Consider the following 18,391-nt stretch of genomic DNA (forward strand, 5'->3'; position numbering starts at 1 on the left):
AACATTTCTTGCTGTGGAAAGTTTACATTTATTATAATTTTGTCTGGGATGGGGACAGAGATCAGGCAGAGGGAGATAACCAAAGTAATTTGCAGTGCTGGTATGTGTCATTCATTAATTGCACTCATGTGTCTGTGTGTGTGTCTGTACTTCTGTCTGAGCATAACTGATATTGTTTACAAAGGCAGTTTTGGGAAGGTTTTGACTAGAAACCTCCTGTTTAATCTTGTACACACACAAAAATAAAGTATATGAAGGCATACGCTTTTTGTTGGTGATTTTCAGCATCTGTTCTGGGGCTGGGAAAAGGAGTGCTTTTAGTAAACATTATTAGGTGGTACTTTGCTGAGAGAAAGCAACGTTAAAATACTAGAAAATGGGTAGGAGACAAGTTTTTCACTTCAAAGAATATTAAATCATTCAGTGTTCTTAATTTATGAACTAGTTCATGAAATTTGTGGTTCCATTGTAAATAACGTTCTCTTCATTAATTCAGTATTTTGAAAATTGTCTTTATTTTTTTAGGATTGAAACTTGTAGCATAACCAAGCTATTTATGAAATTTTAGGTTAAGGTTTATAAGCTAAATGTCCATCTTATTACAGCCCTTATGGACGAAAGCGGTCAGAAGATGTTATTTCCCTTCTAAAATCTGAAGTACATCTTGTGATTCCTAATGTGGTAAGTATTATTAAATATTCAAGTTAATACAGTGATATTTTGGTAATGTATTTAAGAAGTATAGCATTAGAACTGAACTTTTATTTAATCTCTTGGTCCTCTGTGCTTTTTGACTTCACCGCCGTATTTAACAAAAATCAAAGTGTATCATTTATATCTGTTGTAAAACTTACTTCTGCAGAGCTCATGGTGTATTAAAGGTTGGTGTAAGAGTTAAGTATCTGTTGGGCCATCAGTTAGCAAGTACCCTACAAACCATCTTGGTTTTTCTTACTTCAGACATTAAATTATCTAAATAAGGCCATCTCAGAAGTCCAAATCCCTATACTGAACACCCAACTGTAAGACAACCCATGGCAGAATAGAAACAAAGAAAGAAAGAGAGAGCCTGTGCCCTGAATTCATGGGTCCCTTGTGCCTTCTTAGGGCACTTTCCTCTACCACCCCTCCGGCTGCTTATTGACATCTGGAACACCAAGCCATACAGGATGACTGAGGTGCATTCTGTGACAAGCCAAGGGTTAAGGCCAGGCAGGAACAATCTATGGCTCACCTGACACCACATCTACACAGTCTGGCCTCCTGGAGGACAGCTTCTTTGCTTATTTGGTGCATTTCAAAGAACTGAGGTCAAAATCTTGGCAGTATAGTTTCTTCAGTTACTCTGCTTCATGGACATCCAACACCTGCCCACAGTGTTTGGCTGCAGCCAGCCACCCTCCCAGGGAAAGGATGACAAGTACTATGTTTGACCTTTCTGCCTGCAGGAATTGGTAGAATAGGAAAGCTTGAAGATCGGTAAAGTCTGCAGCCTACCTTCCTCTACCATCCCTCTCCTCGAAGCAGCCTTCCACTGGGCCAGCGGAGGCTCTCCCTGCTCAGTGGGGAACAGGTGTGGTGAGAATCAGAGGGATGGATTTGTATGTGTTGGCAGTACCAGGAACTTATTTCTTCTTTCCACAGGTAATGGTTCCCAGTTTGGATGACATTCAACAAGCCATTAACCGTATGATCCAATTAACCCTGGAGGTCAGCAGAGGAGTGGCTCACTGGGGGCAACAGCAGACCCGTCCCATGAAGACTGTCATTAGCAGCCCCTCCCATACCGCTACTGACGGGACCCATCCGAGCACAGGAAAGCAGTTGAAGAAGGAAGACAGTAAGAATGTTAAAACAAATCTTAGATGAATAGAGTCTTAGAACTATAACAGTTAGTAAATGGTCTTTCTGATTCTTCCTGGGTATGACAGCCTATAGATATTTTTACACTCATATTTATATGTGTATTGGTTAAATTTTACATTAAAAAAAAACTAGTGTTCTCCATCTTCCATCTTAAACATAGCATGCAGACATTTCAGATTTTGATCATGGGTGAACAAGTATATTTATCACTGTTCTACTACCGTAGTCTCAGATTCAAAGTTAAAAATGAAAATAAACCTTAGAACTAATTCTATTTTCAGCATTGTATTTGATCTGATAAACTTAGTTTGCTAGAACATAGTGCTTAGAAAATCTGGGTCATGTGTTCTTTGTACATTAAAATATATATAAGCTATTCCCTTAAATAATTATTAGTGTGATATGACACTGACCCAAAATTCCATAGACATTTTTGGATACTTTCTTGTATAGAAAGCCAAATTCTTTTTTTCTTTTTTGCTGTTCTGCCACATTAACATTTTTATTTATTTATTTTTGACAAAAATTATACATATACATGATGTTCTGATATATGTATACCTTTGTGAAGTGGTTACCACAAAGTAAATAACATATTCATCACCTCCCATAGTTAACCATTTTTTGTGTGTGTGGTGAGAACACTTGAGATCTACTCTCTTAGCACATTTCAAGTATACATTATTATTAACTATAATCACCATACTACACATTATGTTTCCAGAATTTAGTCATCATATTAGTGAAAGTTTGTACCCTTTGATCAACATCTCCGCTTTTCTTCCACACCACCCCAAGTATCATTTATAGATACTTCAGCTAACTGTTGCCATGCAGGAATACCAGGTTAAACTGTTGCCATGCAGGAATACCTGCAATCTGGAAATTTTCATGAAATCTCATGATTTTTTTTTTTTTTTTTGCGGTACGCGGGCCTCTCACTGTTGTGGCCTCTCCCGTTGCGGAGCACAGGCTCCGGATGCGCAGGCTCAGCGGCCATGGCTCACGGGCCCAGCCGCTCTGCGGCATGTGGGATCTTCCCGGACCGGGGCACGAACCCGTGTCCCCTGCATTGGCAGGCGGACTCTCAACCACTGCGCCACCAGGGAAGCCCTCATGATTTTTTAATTGTTAACAACTGCTTTAAAAAAGTAAGGAACTGTTTGGGCCAAACAAAAGTATCCGTATGGTCTCTGCTTGATGGAGAAAACTTGAGAGTTTCAGTCAAGGCTGTGACATGACTAGGTTTCAGCAAGAGATGTTTATCATGGTGGTTGTGTGATCTTTATATACCAGATGCTGAGTTGAAGACAAGCATATGTTGTCTCATTTAATCCTCACAAGTATTTCCATGAAGATTAAATAATTGGCTTAAGGTCATTTGGGTAGTAAACGTAGTGGCTCTCCTTTACCCACAAGCCTGTTCTGTAGGGTAGCAATTTCAACTCTTCTGATCTTTCCTTGGAGGACGTTTTGTTTTGGGGGGAGTGGTTAATCGGCGTCTTTCAGTTCTCTCCTCTGAATAACAGTTTCCCCACTTTAAAGAAACCTAGACCTCAAAATCTGACACAGTAGTTTAATAAGAATAAGTGAAGCTAGCGAGAGAATAGCTGTTAATTACTTGGAACGGGATGGGGGGGTCTTTAAGAAAATAAAGTTTAAAAAGTCTATAAATATTACAATTGATAGTATTTAAAGTTGAATATAGGAGTTATCTATAGGATAAAAATGTCTGTTTTCAGAATCTTTTGAAGAAATTATCCCCACACGGAAGCTGAAGAATTTTTATCTAGGTGTGGCAGAGCACAAAGATGTTTCCAAGCTGGTCCTCCTCCTTTCTTCCTCTGTGAATTCTCTCAGAAAGGTGGCTCATGAGGCCCTGCAGGACTTTGAAAAGTTCAAGACGCTCTGGACAGAGGACCGAGACGTGAAAGTGAAGGTATGTTTCTGCTACTTGTGATGCAGTTTGGTTTTTTTTTAACACCTTTATTGGAGTATAATTGCACTACAATGTTGTGTTAGTTTCTGCTGTATAACAAAGTGAATCAGCTATATGTATACATATATCCCCATATCCCCTCCCTATTGCATCTCCCTCCCACCCTCCCTAATCCCACCCCTCTAGGTGGTCACAAAGCACCAAACTGAACTCCCTGTGCTATGCAGCTGCTTCCCACTAGCTATCTATTTTACATTTGGTAGTGTATATATGTCCATGCCACTCGCTCACTTCGTCCCAGCTTACCCTTCCCCCTCCCCGTGTCCTCAAGTCTGTTCTCTATGTCTCTGTCTTTATTCCTGTCCTGCCCCTAGGTTCATCAGAAGTTTTTTTTTTTTTTAGATTCCATATATATGTGTTAGCATATGGTATTTGTTTTTCTCTTTCTGACTTACTTCACTCTGTATTGTTTATCTCTAACTCCTGTGGGAGGACCAAGAAAACATCAGTGATAATGATGAGAACTCAAGAGCAGAGGCTGAGAACCTGTAAATGCCACACACCTAACACATCATGTCTTGCATAATTCTCACATTGACACTGGGGCAGTTGATAATAATGAGGTTCAGTCAGATTTTGTTTAATTTGGTTAAACAGTTGAGTACTAATTATGTTCCAGACATGGCCAGAGGTCGGGTATTCAAGGGTGTGTCCAGCTTACGTAGGCTCAGCTGTATATTTGGTTGGAGACTCAAGGAAACTTTAGAACTCTGAATAACCATTCAGAAATGTAAAATTCCCTCACATAACTTCCTCTTTCAGTGCTAACTGTTCATCCCTTTCTCTACTGAGCCACTGGCCTGATAGCACATACAAGAGGAAAAATATATAAGCAGATGCAGTTTTCTAATTCAACTATTAGAGGCGTAAGATTTACATTGTCAAAAAGCCGAAGAAAATGTTGATTCTTTCCTTGCTACAGGAGTTTTTGGCTAACAACCCCTCTCTGACTGAAATCAGATCCGAAATTCTACACTATGCTACTTTTGAGCAGGAGATTGATGAGTTGAAGCCTGTTATAGTTGTAGGAGCACTTGAATTGCATACAGGTATTTTATAAATATTATGTAAAGTGTCTGTATTTTCACATGAAATGTTACTTCATTTAGAAAGCAGTTATTAAGCTACCTTGGTACAATATTATATATATTAAGTATTTCTGGACCACCCATATTGTTCATATATATGCTATATATATTATATATTATCATATATTATGTATATATAATATTATACCAAAGTGACTTAATGTACTTGATACTAAATTGGCACTCAAACAACTAAAACTACAGGGGGAACTACAGGTTACTGCGAGGAGGGGATTGTGTACATGGGATAAGAGTCAAACAGTTTGAGGTCGCCTGAGAAGTTAGTCCAATTGGGGTTAGAGTATCAGAGGATTATGAGACAACCACTTAATGTCTGAAATCAAAAGCCCAAGCTGACTCTACTGCTAACTGTAGTGAGGGAGAGCTGTATTAGACAGGCACAGTGTTCTCAACAGTGTAGGCTGCTGGTCTCATATAGGGGTTACCTAGAGGAAATTGGGGAAATGAATGAAGGCTTCTAATGGGATGGCCAGAAACAGAGCAAGGCTCACATTGGATAGTGCTAGAACTAATTTCCAAAATTCTTCTCCATAGACTTGTGTCCTTCTCATGAATGGCTTAATATACTCCACCAGGATAGGAATTAAGTCTTCAGAATCCTTACAGAACATTTAATTCAGATGAACTACAGACTGACTACATTTCAAGTGCTCAGTGTGGCTAGTGGTCATCAAATGGACAGTGCAGTTATAGATGCTCAGATTACACATAAAATGAATTGTTTCAGAATGTCAGTTGTATTTTATTTTGACCTTTTCTTGTCTTCACCAGAGCCAATGAAATTGGCCTTATCAGTTGAGGCTAAGGCATGGAAGTTGCTACTCTGTCGATATTTGAATGAAGAATACAAAAAGAAAATGTCAGACATGATAGCATTTATCAATGAATACTTGAAAAAGTTATCTAGACCTATTCGTGATTTAGATGATGTCAGGTTTGCAATGGAAGCCTTGTCTTGTATCCGTGATAATGAAATTCAAATGGACATGACTTTGGGACCAATTGAAGTAAGAAATGATTGCATTTTTCTTTCTTGAAATGGTATTTTTTTTAAAAAATAGAGAAACACTAAAAAGTAGATTTCTTCATCTATTTTATTGCACAGTCTGCCTATTTTTCCTCTCTGATGTTGATGTCCTTGGAGGGACTGACAATTATCAACAGTGAACAGTATACGAAGGAATGTTAATATATTCATAATGCTGTGCTGGTCTAGACAGGGTTCATTTTTTTAAGCTGGCGCTTACATTTTACAGAAAAGAATGGTTGTATTCTCTCACTTCAGTCCTGACATGTTAGGCAAGTTCCCCAAATATCTTTGGCTTTTCTTAGAAACCAGTTATGTGTCTCACCTATGACCAGCGGCATACCATGGACAGATGGTGGGAGTGGTCCACTGAGGCTCAATAGTAAATTGTTGGAATTTATATCAACAAGAGATGTTTTTAGGGAAGAGTACTGTTTTAGTTCCTATTGCTCCTATAACAAATTACCGTCAACTTAATGGCTTAAAACAAATTGTTTTATAGTTGTAGAGGTCAGAAGTATGAAAATGGGTCTTATGGGGCTAAAATCAACTTGTCAGCAGGGGCTCTAGGGAAGAATCCTTTCCTTGCTTTGTCCAGCTTCTAGAGGCTGCTTGCATTCCTTGGTGGCTCCTGGCTCCCTTCCAGCAGTGCCATCACTCCTACCCCTGCTGCTGTCATCACATCTCTAACTCTGAATCTCCTGCCTCCCTCTTTCCCTTAAATGGACCTCTGTGATTACATTGGGCCCACATGGCTAATACAGGATAATCTCCCCATCTCAAATATTTTTACTAATCACATCTGCAAAGTCCCTTTTGCCACATAAGGTGACACATTCACAGATTCTGGAGATTAGGGTGTGGATAACATTGGGGAGGCTGTTATTCTGTCTCTCACAAGTACTTATGACTAATGTTTAGAATTTCTGGCTCATGGTGATAATAAAAATCAGACTCAGTTCATTTTATTACTGTTTTTTAAATTCTCTGTGGACAATGCACTCCCTTATTGCCTGCAAACCTGGGGAATTGGCACTCCCCCTGCCTCCTTTTGGTACCCAGTGTTCACGACTGGGCATTGCTTTCTTGAACCCATTTAGAGTTTATACACTTTGGGAGCTAATGAAATTCATACCTTTACTACTTCTTTAAATCTTAGTATTTGGGTATTTTGAATGCTGACCACTCGCTTCTCAAGATTTAACAAATTATCATATCATTTTTTCCTGACTGCCGAAGCTTAGTTTTTCAGCATAAGTTCTTTTGGTAAAGCCAGTTGCCAGCTCATCACTTTAAAAAATTTAGGCAAAGTTGGTATATAACATTATACAGATTTCAGGTGTACAACATTGTAATTCAATATTTGTATGCACTATAAAGTGATCACCACTGTAAGTCTTGTCACCATCTATCACCATACAGTTGATCCCCTTCACCCATTTCACCGTCCTCCAATCTCCTTCCTCTCTAGTTACCCACCAATCTGTTCTCTGTATCTATGAATTTGTTTTTGTTTTGTTTGTTCGTTAGTTTCTGTTCTTCAGAATATCTCCCACATCGTCATTTCATTCCATTCCTTATATAGCCAACCCATATCTTAATAGCGTATGAGAAAACATTTTGCACGGTGTTGTCACAAGATCAAGGAGGAGAGAGGCAGAAAATTATTCCAGGGAGTTTTTCCTAGGATAGTATCTCAAAGCGATTTGCCTACTCTCCACCAGAATCACCTTGGTGCTTATTAAATTCAGATTTCAGGGCCTGGGATCTAGAGTCAATATCTGATGTAAGTGATAATCTAAAGGACCTTTTTATACACATTTAATTTTGGGACCCATTCTTCTAGTCTTTGAAGACATAGGAATGTGTCTTTAGAAGGCATCTAAGTCATTTGGCAGTTATATTCCTTGTGATGTTTCTGAACTCTACCCCCACCCCACAGGAAGCCTATGCTATTTTAAACAGATTTGAAGTTGAAGTAACCAAAGAAGAATCAGAAGCAGTTGATACCTTGAGATATTCTTTCAACAAATTGCAGAGTAAAGCTGTAAGTACAAATTTAATTCTTACTTTTTTTTTTTATTGCTGTGTTGGGTCTTAGTTACGGTACACTGGCTCTTTACTGTGGCACATGGGCTTCTCTCTAGTTGTGGCGTGCGTGCGGGTTTTCTCTTCTCTAGTTGTGGCATGTGGGCTCCAGAGCACGTGAGCTCTGTAGTTTGCGGCATGCAGGCTCTCTTGCTGAGGCGGGCGAGCTGAGTAGTTGTGGTGTGTGGACTTGGTTGCCCCGCAGCATGTGGGATCTTAGTTCCCTGACCAGGGATCGAACCCGCGTCCCCTGCATTGGAAGGCGGTTCTTTACCACTGGACCACCAGGGAAGTCCCAATTCTTACTTTTTTATTAAGTCACTATCTCCAGAAAAAAATACATTTCAAACCTTTAAAAAGCTCAATATATATTATCTTAAAAGCTTTATTGAGATATAATCCACGTACTGTAACATTTACCATTTCAAAGTATACAATTCTGTGATTGTTAATATATGCACAGAGTTGCATGACAACCATCATTATCTAATTTTAGAATATTTTCTTCACCCCCAAAGCAACCCCATACCCATTAGTAATCACTCCTCATTTTCCTCCTTACCCCAGCCCCTGGCAACCACTACTTTTTTGTCTCTATGGATTTGCCTTTTCTGGACACTTAATACAGATAGAATCATATAATATGTAGTCTCTTGTGACTGGCTTCTTTAACTTACAGTAATGTTGTCAAGGTTTATCCATATTGTCTCACGTACCAGTACTTCATTTTCCTAATGTCCAATAATTCCTAGCATCTTTACATGTACTTACTGGCCATTTGTATATCTTCTTTGAAGAAAGGTGAATTTAAATCCTTTCCTTGTTTTTTAAATTGGGTTGTCTCTTTGAGTTGTAAGAGTTCTTTATATATTCTGGATGTAAGTCCCTTAATCAAAGGATTTGCAAACATTTTCTCTCATTTGTTGGGTTTTTTCACTTTCTTGATGGTGTCCTTTGAAGTACAAAAATTTTAAATTTTGATAAAGTCCAATTTGTCTATTTTTTCTTTCGTTGTTTGTGTTTTGGTATTGTATGTAGGAAACCATTGCCTAATCCAGGGTCATGAAGAGTCACTACTGTGTTTTCTTATGAGAGTTTTATAATTTTACCCTTGCATTTAGGTCTTTGATACATTTTGAGTTAATTTTTGTATATGATGTGAGTTAGGGGTCCAACATCATGTAAAAGCATGTGGATATCCTGATGTCTCAGTGCCGTTTGTTGTAAAGACTATCCTTTCACCAATGAATTGTCTTGGCACCCTGGAGAAAATCAATTAACCATAAATGTAAGGGTTTATATCTGGACTCTCAATTCTATTCTGTTGATCCATATGTCTACTCCTATGCCAGTCTTGATTATAGTAGCTCTGTACTAAGGTTAAAAAAATTGTGGTAAAATACACATAACCTAAAATTTACCATCTTAATCATTTTTAAGTGTGGAGTTCAGTAGTGTTAAGTGTGTTCCCATTGTTGTGCATCCAATCTCCAGAACTTTTTCATATTGCAAAACTGAATCTACCCATTAAACAACAATTCCCCATTTCACCCTTTCCTCAGTTCCTGGAAACTACCATTCTACTTTGTCTTTATGAATTTGACTACTTCAGTTTCCTCATATAAGTGAAATCCTACAATATTTTTCTTTATGTAACTGACTTATTTCAGTTAGCATAATGTCCTCAAGATTCATCCATGTTGTAGCATATGTCAGAATTTCCTTCCTTTACAATGCTGAATAATATTCCCTCATATGCAGCATATACCACATTTTGTTTATTCATTCATCCATCAATGGGCACTTGTGTTTCTCCCACCTTTTGGCTGTTGTGAATAATGCTACTATGGACATGGGTGTACAGGTATCTCTTTGAGACCTGCTTTCAGTTCTTTTGGATACACCCAGGAATAGAATTGATGGATCATATAGTAATTCTATTTTCAGTTTTTTAGAACTGCCGTACTGTGTTTCATAGCAGCTGCACCATTTTACATTCCCAGCAACAGTGCACAAGGGTTCCAATTTCTCCACATGCTCACCAACACTTGTTATTTTCTGTGTCCTTGATAGTAGGCATCCTAATGGGTGAGGTGGTATCTCATTGTGGTTTTGATTTGCATTTCCCGGATGAAAAGTGATGTTGAGCATCTTTTCATATGCTTGTTGGCCATTTGTATGTCTTGCCTAGCTTTTTGGTTTTTTGTGGTGCACGGACCTCTCACCGCTGTGGCCTCTCCCGCTGTGGAGCACAGGCTCCGGACGCGCAGGCCCAGCGGCCATGGCTCACAGGCCCAGCCGCTCCGCGGCACGTGGGATCCCCCCGGACCAGGGCACGAACCCGTGTCCCCTGCATCGGCAGGCAGATTCCCAACCACTGTGCCACCAGGGAAGCCCTTTTGCCTAGTTTTAAGTTGGGTTGTTTGTTGTTGGGTGGTGGAAGTTCTTTATATATTCTGGATATTAACTTCTTATCAGACATATGATTAGCAAATATTTTCTCCCATTCTATAGGGTGCCTGTTTACTCTGTTGATTGTGTCTTTATAATCCTTTTTATTTCTGTAAAGTAAGTAGTGATGTCCCTTCTTTCTCTCCTAATTTTAGTAATTTGAGTCCTTTCTCCTTTATTCTAGGTTAGACTAGGTAAAGTTTTGTCACTTCTGTTGCTCTTTTCAAGGAAGAAACTTTTAGTTTGTTGATTTTCTCTATTGTTTTTTATTCTCTATATCATTTATTTGTGCTCTTTTTAAATTATTTTCTTCCTTTTGCTTGCTTTGGGTTTAGTTTGTTCTTCTTTGTCTAGTTTGTTAAGGTGGATGGTTAGGTTACTGATTTGAGGTCTTTTTCTTTTAATGTTGGCGTTTATAGCTATAAATCTCTCTCTAAACATTTTTGAAGTTGGTAAATATTTAGCCATTAAAAGTGAACCCCAAGGGGCTTCCCTGGTGGCGCAGTGGTTGAGAGTCCGCCTGCCGGTGCAGGGGACACGGGTTCGTGCCCCGGTCCGGGAAGATCCCACGTGCCGCGGAGCGGCTGGGCCCGTGAGCCATGGCCGCTGAGCCTGCGCGTCCGGAGCCTGTGCTCCGCAACGGGAGAGGCCACAACAGTGAGAGGCCCGCCTACCGCAAAAAAAAAAAAAAAAGTGAACCCCAAGGGAGGGTCCAGATTCTTTAATTATACTAAAAAATTTTATTGAATATTAATTAATTAATGTTGGCTTAAAATTTCCTGTTTATGGAAAGATTTGTCACTGAGATTGAAGCAAGGCACAGTAGCAAGGACACAGAGCTGAATTTGGGGTCATGACTTGTGATTCTGGCTCTGCCACCAGCCAGTTGGGTGATCTTATGCAAGTTAATAACCTTTGTTTCTCAGTTTCTTCATGTGGCCCTTTAGGAATATTTTAGAAGCTTTTAAAAATGCAGTTATGAGGCTTGAGATGATGTACATAAAATACTTTTTCAATGCTTATTTCTATTTAAGTTCAATATTGACTAATCACTTAATTTGAAAAGTGCTTGCTGGTTAGTCTAGACAGTGAGTCTTAGCAAGGAAATGGGGAGCCCTCTGTTGAGATTTAGTGAAGCCCAGTTTTCTATTATTGTTCAATTTAACAGATTCACTTGGGTTTTTCTGCCATTTCTCTGTTAGTGTTAAACCTACTGACCCAGTCTTTACTACAGTCACCATTAAGCTTAAAGCAGTATATGTGCCAACCCAGAAGGATGCTATTGTTGAGAGCAGTTAAGAGCAAGAGCCCTGGAACCACACTGCTAGGTTTTGAATCTTGACCTTGTCTCATACTGGTGCTAGGACGTTGAGGAAGTTAGTCTCTGTGGGCCTCGGTTTTCTCACTTGTAAAATGGGTATAATATTAGTATTTACCACGCAGGATGGTTGTGAGCACTAAATGAGTTAACATATGTAAAGAGCCTGGCAGAGAGAAAACATGAGTTAAGTGTTAACTATTATGAATGCAGGTTTAAGCAGAAGCTTTGAAGACGATTGTGGAAGACATATTTGCTATTTTTTTAAACCAAGAGTAATATCATTTTCTTAGAGGAAACTGCTCCAATTATTGGAACCATGTGAACCTACTAGAAATTGTTAATCCCAGACTGTGGCCTCGTCCCAGAGACAGCATGTGACTCAGACTGGGCCCACGGTAGTAACTGTTTCCTTGGCCTGAACTGGGTCAGCCAGAAAATGTTTTCCTACCTGCAGTTAGATAGCTTTGCCTCTTGGGTCATGAACTAGAATGATCTGAGTCTCTTGATGGTCCATTTGGATTGTTTATTTCTGTGTTTTTTTTTTTTTTTAACAAATAACATTGCAGAGACATCCTTGTTCGTACAGTACATCTGTGAGATAACAAACTTGCTGGAGCAAAATTGTAGTTTTCATTTAAATACATTACTTTCACTCTCACATTGAATATTCTTTTTTATTCCAGGTTTCTGTACAAGATGAACTAGTTCATCTGCAGGTAAAGTTTAAAAGTAGTCTACTTGAATCCGTGGAAGTTTTTCGTGAGGATGTAATGAATTTTGCAGAAGCATATGAGACGGTAATTTAAGTGTTGCGTGCTGTGTGTTAAGATGTTTGGTGGTATGTTTATATGAGGTCAAAGTAATGAACCCTGAGAAATACACTGTGATTTGTACATTGTATGTAAGAGGCTATCTTTGCATATTTGCAGCTATTAAAAAGGGGGGATAGCTCGTCCTTTAAGCATGTTTCATGTAGAAACAGAGAAGATTTAACTGCTAAAAGGAGCAACAACTTTGGAAATTGTGGAAGGAACAAAGTCTGCTTTTGTCCTTTCTCAAGACCAGAATACTCATAATTAAAATGTAATACAGTTGTTGGAAGGCTGTAAGAAACTATAAATGCCTTAATGCCAGGGTTATGCAACTGATTTTTTTCCCACTAACTCTTAGAGAACCAATAGGGTCACTGAACATAAAAAATAAATGTCATCCTTGGTCAGTCCCACAGACTATTCAATCTGGTATAATGACTGATTAATGGTCGACCTCTTTGAAGTTAAACTCAGAAGTTGGATATAGTCCCCTAAAATATTCTACTTTCTTTTAGTGGTCACAGTTGATCTGACATCATAAGATAATTTAAGCCCTTGGCGCTACTTTTTTAACATTTTTTTTAACATCTTTATTGGAGTATAATTGCTTTACAATGGTGTGTTAGTTTCTGCTTTATAACAAAGTGAATCAGTTATACATATACATATGTTCCCATATCTCTTCCCTCTTGCATCTCCCTCCCTCCCACCCTCCCTATCCCACCCCTCTAGGTGGTCACAAACCACCGAGCTGATCTCCCTGTGCTATGCGGCTGCTTCCCACTAGCTATCTATTTTACACTTGGTAGTGTATATATGTCCATGCCACTCGCTCACTTTGTCATAGCTTACCCTTCCCCTCCTCATATCCTCAAGTCCATTTGCTAGTAGGTCTGTGTCTTTATTCCCGTCTTACCCCTAGGTTCTTCAAGACCTTTTTTTTTTTTCCTTAGATTCCATATATATGTGTTAGCATACGGTATTTGTTTTTCTCTTTCTGACTTACTTCACTCTGTATGACAGACTGTAGGTCCATCCACCTCACTACAAATAACTTAATTTCGTTTCTTTTTATGGCTGAGTAATATTCCATTGTATATATGTGCCACATCTTCTTTATCCATTCATCCGATGATGGACACTTAGGTTGCTTCCATGTCCTGGCTATTGTAAATAGAGCTGCAATGAACATTTTGGTACATGACCCTTTTTGAATTATGGTTTTCTCAGGGTATATGCCCAGTAGTGGGATTGCTGGGTCGTATGGTAGTTCTATGTTTAGTTTTGTAAGGAACCTCCATACTGTTCTCCATAGTGGCTGTATCAATCTACATTCCCGCCAACAGTGCAAGAGTGTTCCCTTTTCTCCACATCCTCTTCAGCATTTATTGTTTCTAGATTTTTTGATGATGGCCATTCTGACTGGTGTGAGATGATATCTCATTGTAGTTTTGATTTGCATTTCTCTAATGATTAATGATGTTGAGCATCCTTTCCTGTGTTTGTTGGCAATCTGTATATCTTCTTTGGAGAAATGTCTATTTAGGTCTTCTGCCCATTTTTGGATTGGGTTGTTTGTTTTTTTGTTATTGAGCTGCATGAGCTGCTTGTAAATTTTGGAGATTAATCCTTTGTCAGTTGCTTCATTAGCAAATATTTTCTCCCATTCTGAGGGTTGTCTTTTGGTCTTGTTTATGGTTTCCTTTGCTGTGCAAAAGCTTTTAAGTTTCATTAGGTCCCATTTGTTTATTTTTGTTTTTATTTCCATTTCTCTAGGAGGTGGGTCAAAAAGGATCTTGCCGTGATTGATGTCATAGAGTGTTCTGCCTATGTTTTCCTCTAAGAGTTTGATAGTGTCTGGCCTTACATTAGGTCTTTAATCCATTTTGAGTTTATTTTTGTGTATGGTGTTAGGGAGTGTTCTAATTTCATACTTTTATATAACACTTCTTTTTAATGTGTACTAAACATCTCTTTTAGGTTTGATTAGTCAACATTTTATTGCTCTATTATTCTATTACACTGGCAGTCTTGCATATTATTTAGCATATCCATAATATTCATGATTGTACAGACCATTTGGGATCATTTTTGCAACTGTTTTCTGGCTCATGGCCACCAGAGACCGCCTTCTGCTTCTTCCAAGTATTCAACCTTATGTGTGTCTCTGTTTCCATATTGGGCTGGACTATTCTTGAAAGAAGGTTGTTCTCAGAGCCCTATCTCAGTTATTCTAATGCACAGCCACAGCATCCTCATTTATAATCATAAATGAAATGAAACAGAGCTCTTGTGTTACGAACTTCATATAGGATGTAATTTAATCACATTTTTTATTAGCTGTATCAAGGTCCTTTAAAAAATGAATGGAAGTTACAGTGATGCAAATATACTAAAATTGAGTGTTATCATAGTCTGTGAATATAATAAAAACAGTTGAATTGTACATTTTAAATGAGTTGATTGTATAATATGTGAATTATATCTCAATAAAACTGTCGCAAAAAATAAATGAAAACTTCATGTACAGGACAAAATTAGATCATATAAATTAAAAATCATGGTTTTTGTTTAAAAGGAGATAATAGATAAACCTAATAAATAGATAAATACATGTGATTAGGAATTAAAATGCAGATTATATTATTCATTACAGGAAGGACCCATGGTTCCAAATATACCACCCCAAGAAGCTAGCGACAGGTTACAGATATTTCAGGTAAAACTACATTTTTTTGGTTACATTTACATTCCCTGCATTTATACTTAGGTGGCTTCCACAGTCATCCCACCAGGAAATATAGAGCTGTTGTCCAAAAACCAGTGTTTTCTTTACTAGAAATACCCAAGTTTTGCAGCAAATCTAGCCATATGAAGGCTTTCTGTAATTTATGCTTTAGTTTTGCCACATACTGGGTAGGTATTTCTAAATATTCCTTTACCTATGTTGGAGGTTACTTCATATCTCTTGATGATTGGGTTTTTCACCCCAAACCAAATAAATGGAGTAGTCAGTAACCTTGTTTTTGTTGCTTTATATGTAGGTTCCATGGATGGTTCAGGTTGGTTCCATGCACACTTTTGCCAGAAAGGTTCAATCAGTTTGGATGGAACCTCTTAAACTGCAGCTTCTCCTGAGATTGGTAGGGGTAGTTCAGGCTTTTTCCATCATAACCAACTGGAATTTTTCATATGACATCTAATTTTCAAGTATCTCCCTTGATTTGAGTGTTTTAAAATAGGAAAGCCATACCCTGATAAGAAAAGTGTTTCTTCAGGATCATTGGAGCAAGCAGGAATTGCAGCTGGTCCCTAGTGGAATAAACTTATGCAAAGTAGACAAGATCATCTGTCCTGAGCCCAATGTCTCTGCTGCCTGATTGCAGGAGGGTAGGTCTGGCCCAGTAGATTTCTGTAAGATAACCCTTGTGCCGGCAAGGGTTTTCGTGGGATGCAGCAGGCACAAGCCTTTCACCTAAATATGTTCTCCTCAGATAAAAAGGCTAGTCCCATGTTATTGTTGGGGTTCTCCAGAACTGTGGCCATCACTCTTGGACTAAAACCAGCTCCTCCCATCACCCTTGCCAGCTCTTTATGCTGTACCCTGGAGGAAACTCTGATCCTTTACTACCTGAAGTCCTCAGATTTGGAGCCAGGGTCCCAGGGAGAGGCCTTCCTCTCTGGAGGAGCCAGGACTAAGGCTGATGTGGTGGCTGCCTGCTGAGCCAACAGGAACCTCTCAGCAATAAAAGCAGTAGGTAGTAATGTTGGATGGTGATAAGTGCCAAGGGAAGAAAAAGGCAGGGAAGGGGCATCAAGTGCTAGGCCGTGTGTATGTAAAGTGGAGGTGAAATTTAAAATAGTCTCCAGGGAAGGCCTCCTTGAGAGGTGACATTTGAGTAGAGACCTGGGGAAGTGAGAGAATGAGCCAGGCAGTTTATCTGGAGGAGCAGCTTTCCAGGCAGGGGAAGAGCAGTACAAAAGCCCTGAGTAAGAGCACGTAAGAGAAGCAACAGGAGATTAGTATGGCTGGAACAGAATGAGCAAGGAGATGCTTGTAGCAATAAGTCCAGAGAGCTAAGGAGAGGACAGACTGTTGGCAGCCTTGCCAGCCCCTGAGGGGCACTGGCTTTGACTCTGAGTGAGATGAGTGATATGATCTTATGATTTCATGGGCCAGCCTGTCTACTGCGTTGAGAATAGATTATTAGGAGTCAAGGCTAAAAGCGGGGAGACTGATTAAGAGGCTATTGCAGTATTCCAGGGGAGGGGTGATAGTAACTTGGACCAGAGTGGTGACGTTGGAGTTGATGAAAAGTGGTTGGAGCCTGGGTATATTATGAAGATAGACGCCTCCCTTCCTTGTCTTTCCCTTGGGAGTTATCAATGTATCAGTCAACAACTGGGACTTGAATGAGCCACCCTTTTACTAGGGGTGTGTTCACTTCATTGAAAAGGCAATGTAGGGCCCGTCTTTTGCCTCCTTGTACCTTCTTTCTGCCTGTGCCTGGGCTTGTCAGCTGAGCAGCCTGTTTGCTGAGCAACTGGCTGGATATATGGCTGGGGGTCAGATTTGCAGACCTAACGCTTCTCAAAAGCAGGTGTTCTCCCTCCCCCCTCCAAAGCAGGTACCCAAGATCTAGATCTGGGGAAGAAGCAGGAGCCTCATCTCAGGTCCCAGTGGTGTTTTCTGATGCAACTTTACTCTGATTTGGGGAGTTACTGGGTACTTGGCTGCTGACAAAGCTGACATTTTGTTTCCTGTTTGGCTGGTGCTTTTTACATTATTTTGGACCTGAGTGGAAAAAGGGGTGAGGGATTGGCATTCATCAGGAGTCTTCATCACATTAACAAGATTTTAGGGACTTCCCTGGTGGCACAGTGGTTAGGAATCTGCCTGCCAGTGCGGGGGACATGGGTTCAAGTCCTGGTCCGGGAAGATCCCACATGCCACGGAGCAACTAAGCCCGTGCGCCACGACTACTGAGCCCGCGTGCCACAACTACTGAAGTCCATGCGACTAGAACCTATGTTCCGCAACAAGAGAAACCACCGCAATGAGAAGCCTGCGCACCGCAACGAAGAGTAGCCCCCGCTCACTGCAACTAGGGAAAGCCCGCATGCAGCAACGAAGACACAATGCAGCCAAAAATAAATAAATTAATTTTAAAAAACCCACAAAGAAAACCCCAAGATTTTAAATGTCGTCCTTTAAGTGTATGCTAACTTTGAAGTTTTCGTTTCTCCTTTCCTAATGTCCACATAGTCCCATGGACTTTTCATTCAGTACATTTATTGAGTAACCACCATACTAACCACCAAGGAATATAAAAAGTGCAAAATGGCTCTTCCTCTCTAGGAACGAAGAATTCGTTGGAGTTCTTCCTGCATCTTCACACCTTCCTGATTTGGCTCCTGTAATATGTGCTACTGTATCTGTCAGATCTGTATCATTATCTGAGCACTGTGAGGTCTGATGACAGACAGTTTCCAGGACTGGGAATTTAGGATCCTTATTGATATGTTATACCATTTATGTAGATCACACATATCTTGTCACAAGTGAATAATTTCTGTTTGCTTTTGTGCTTTTAACACTGTTAGTACTTACCATTCTAAGTATAGGAGATTCAAATTCCAGTTCAAAAGACCTGAACATTAACTTTGCTGATTTAAATTGAGTTATTTCAAATGGTGTTAAAATGGAATTCTTTATTT

General features: G+C 39.5%; 1 protein-coding gene across 2 annotated transcripts in view; it reads left to right on the forward strand.

Moving 5' to 3' along the window:
• The window catches only part of DNAH8 (dynein axonemal heavy chain 8), a 320,651-nt gene that overhangs the window by 79,776 nt on the left and 222,484 nt on the right, over positions 1 to 18,391 (forward strand). For both annotated transcript variants that reach the window (XM_049715770.1, XM_004267646.3), the window contains 8 exons: positions 606 to 681; positions 1,645 to 1,840; positions 3,609 to 3,805; positions 4,788 to 4,914; positions 5,746 to 5,981; positions 7,944 to 8,048; positions 12,545 to 12,658; positions 15,330 to 15,392. In XM_049715770.1, coding sequence (XP_049571727.1) covers positions 606 to 681; positions 1,645 to 1,840; positions 3,609 to 3,805; positions 4,788 to 4,914; positions 5,746 to 5,981; positions 7,944 to 8,048; positions 12,545 to 12,658; positions 15,330 to 15,392 — 1,114 coding nt within the window. The remainder of the gene's footprint in view (positions 1 to 605; positions 682 to 1,644; positions 1,841 to 3,608; positions 3,806 to 4,787; positions 4,915 to 5,745; positions 5,982 to 7,943; positions 8,049 to 12,544; positions 12,659 to 15,329; positions 15,393 to 18,391) is intronic.

The sequence above is a fragment of the Orcinus orca genome, chromosome 10, assembly GCF_937001465.1.
Source record: "Orcinus orca chromosome 10, mOrcOrc1.1, whole genome shotgun sequence".
NCBI lineage: Eukaryota > Metazoa > Chordata > Mammalia > Artiodactyla > Delphinidae > Orcinus > Orcinus orca.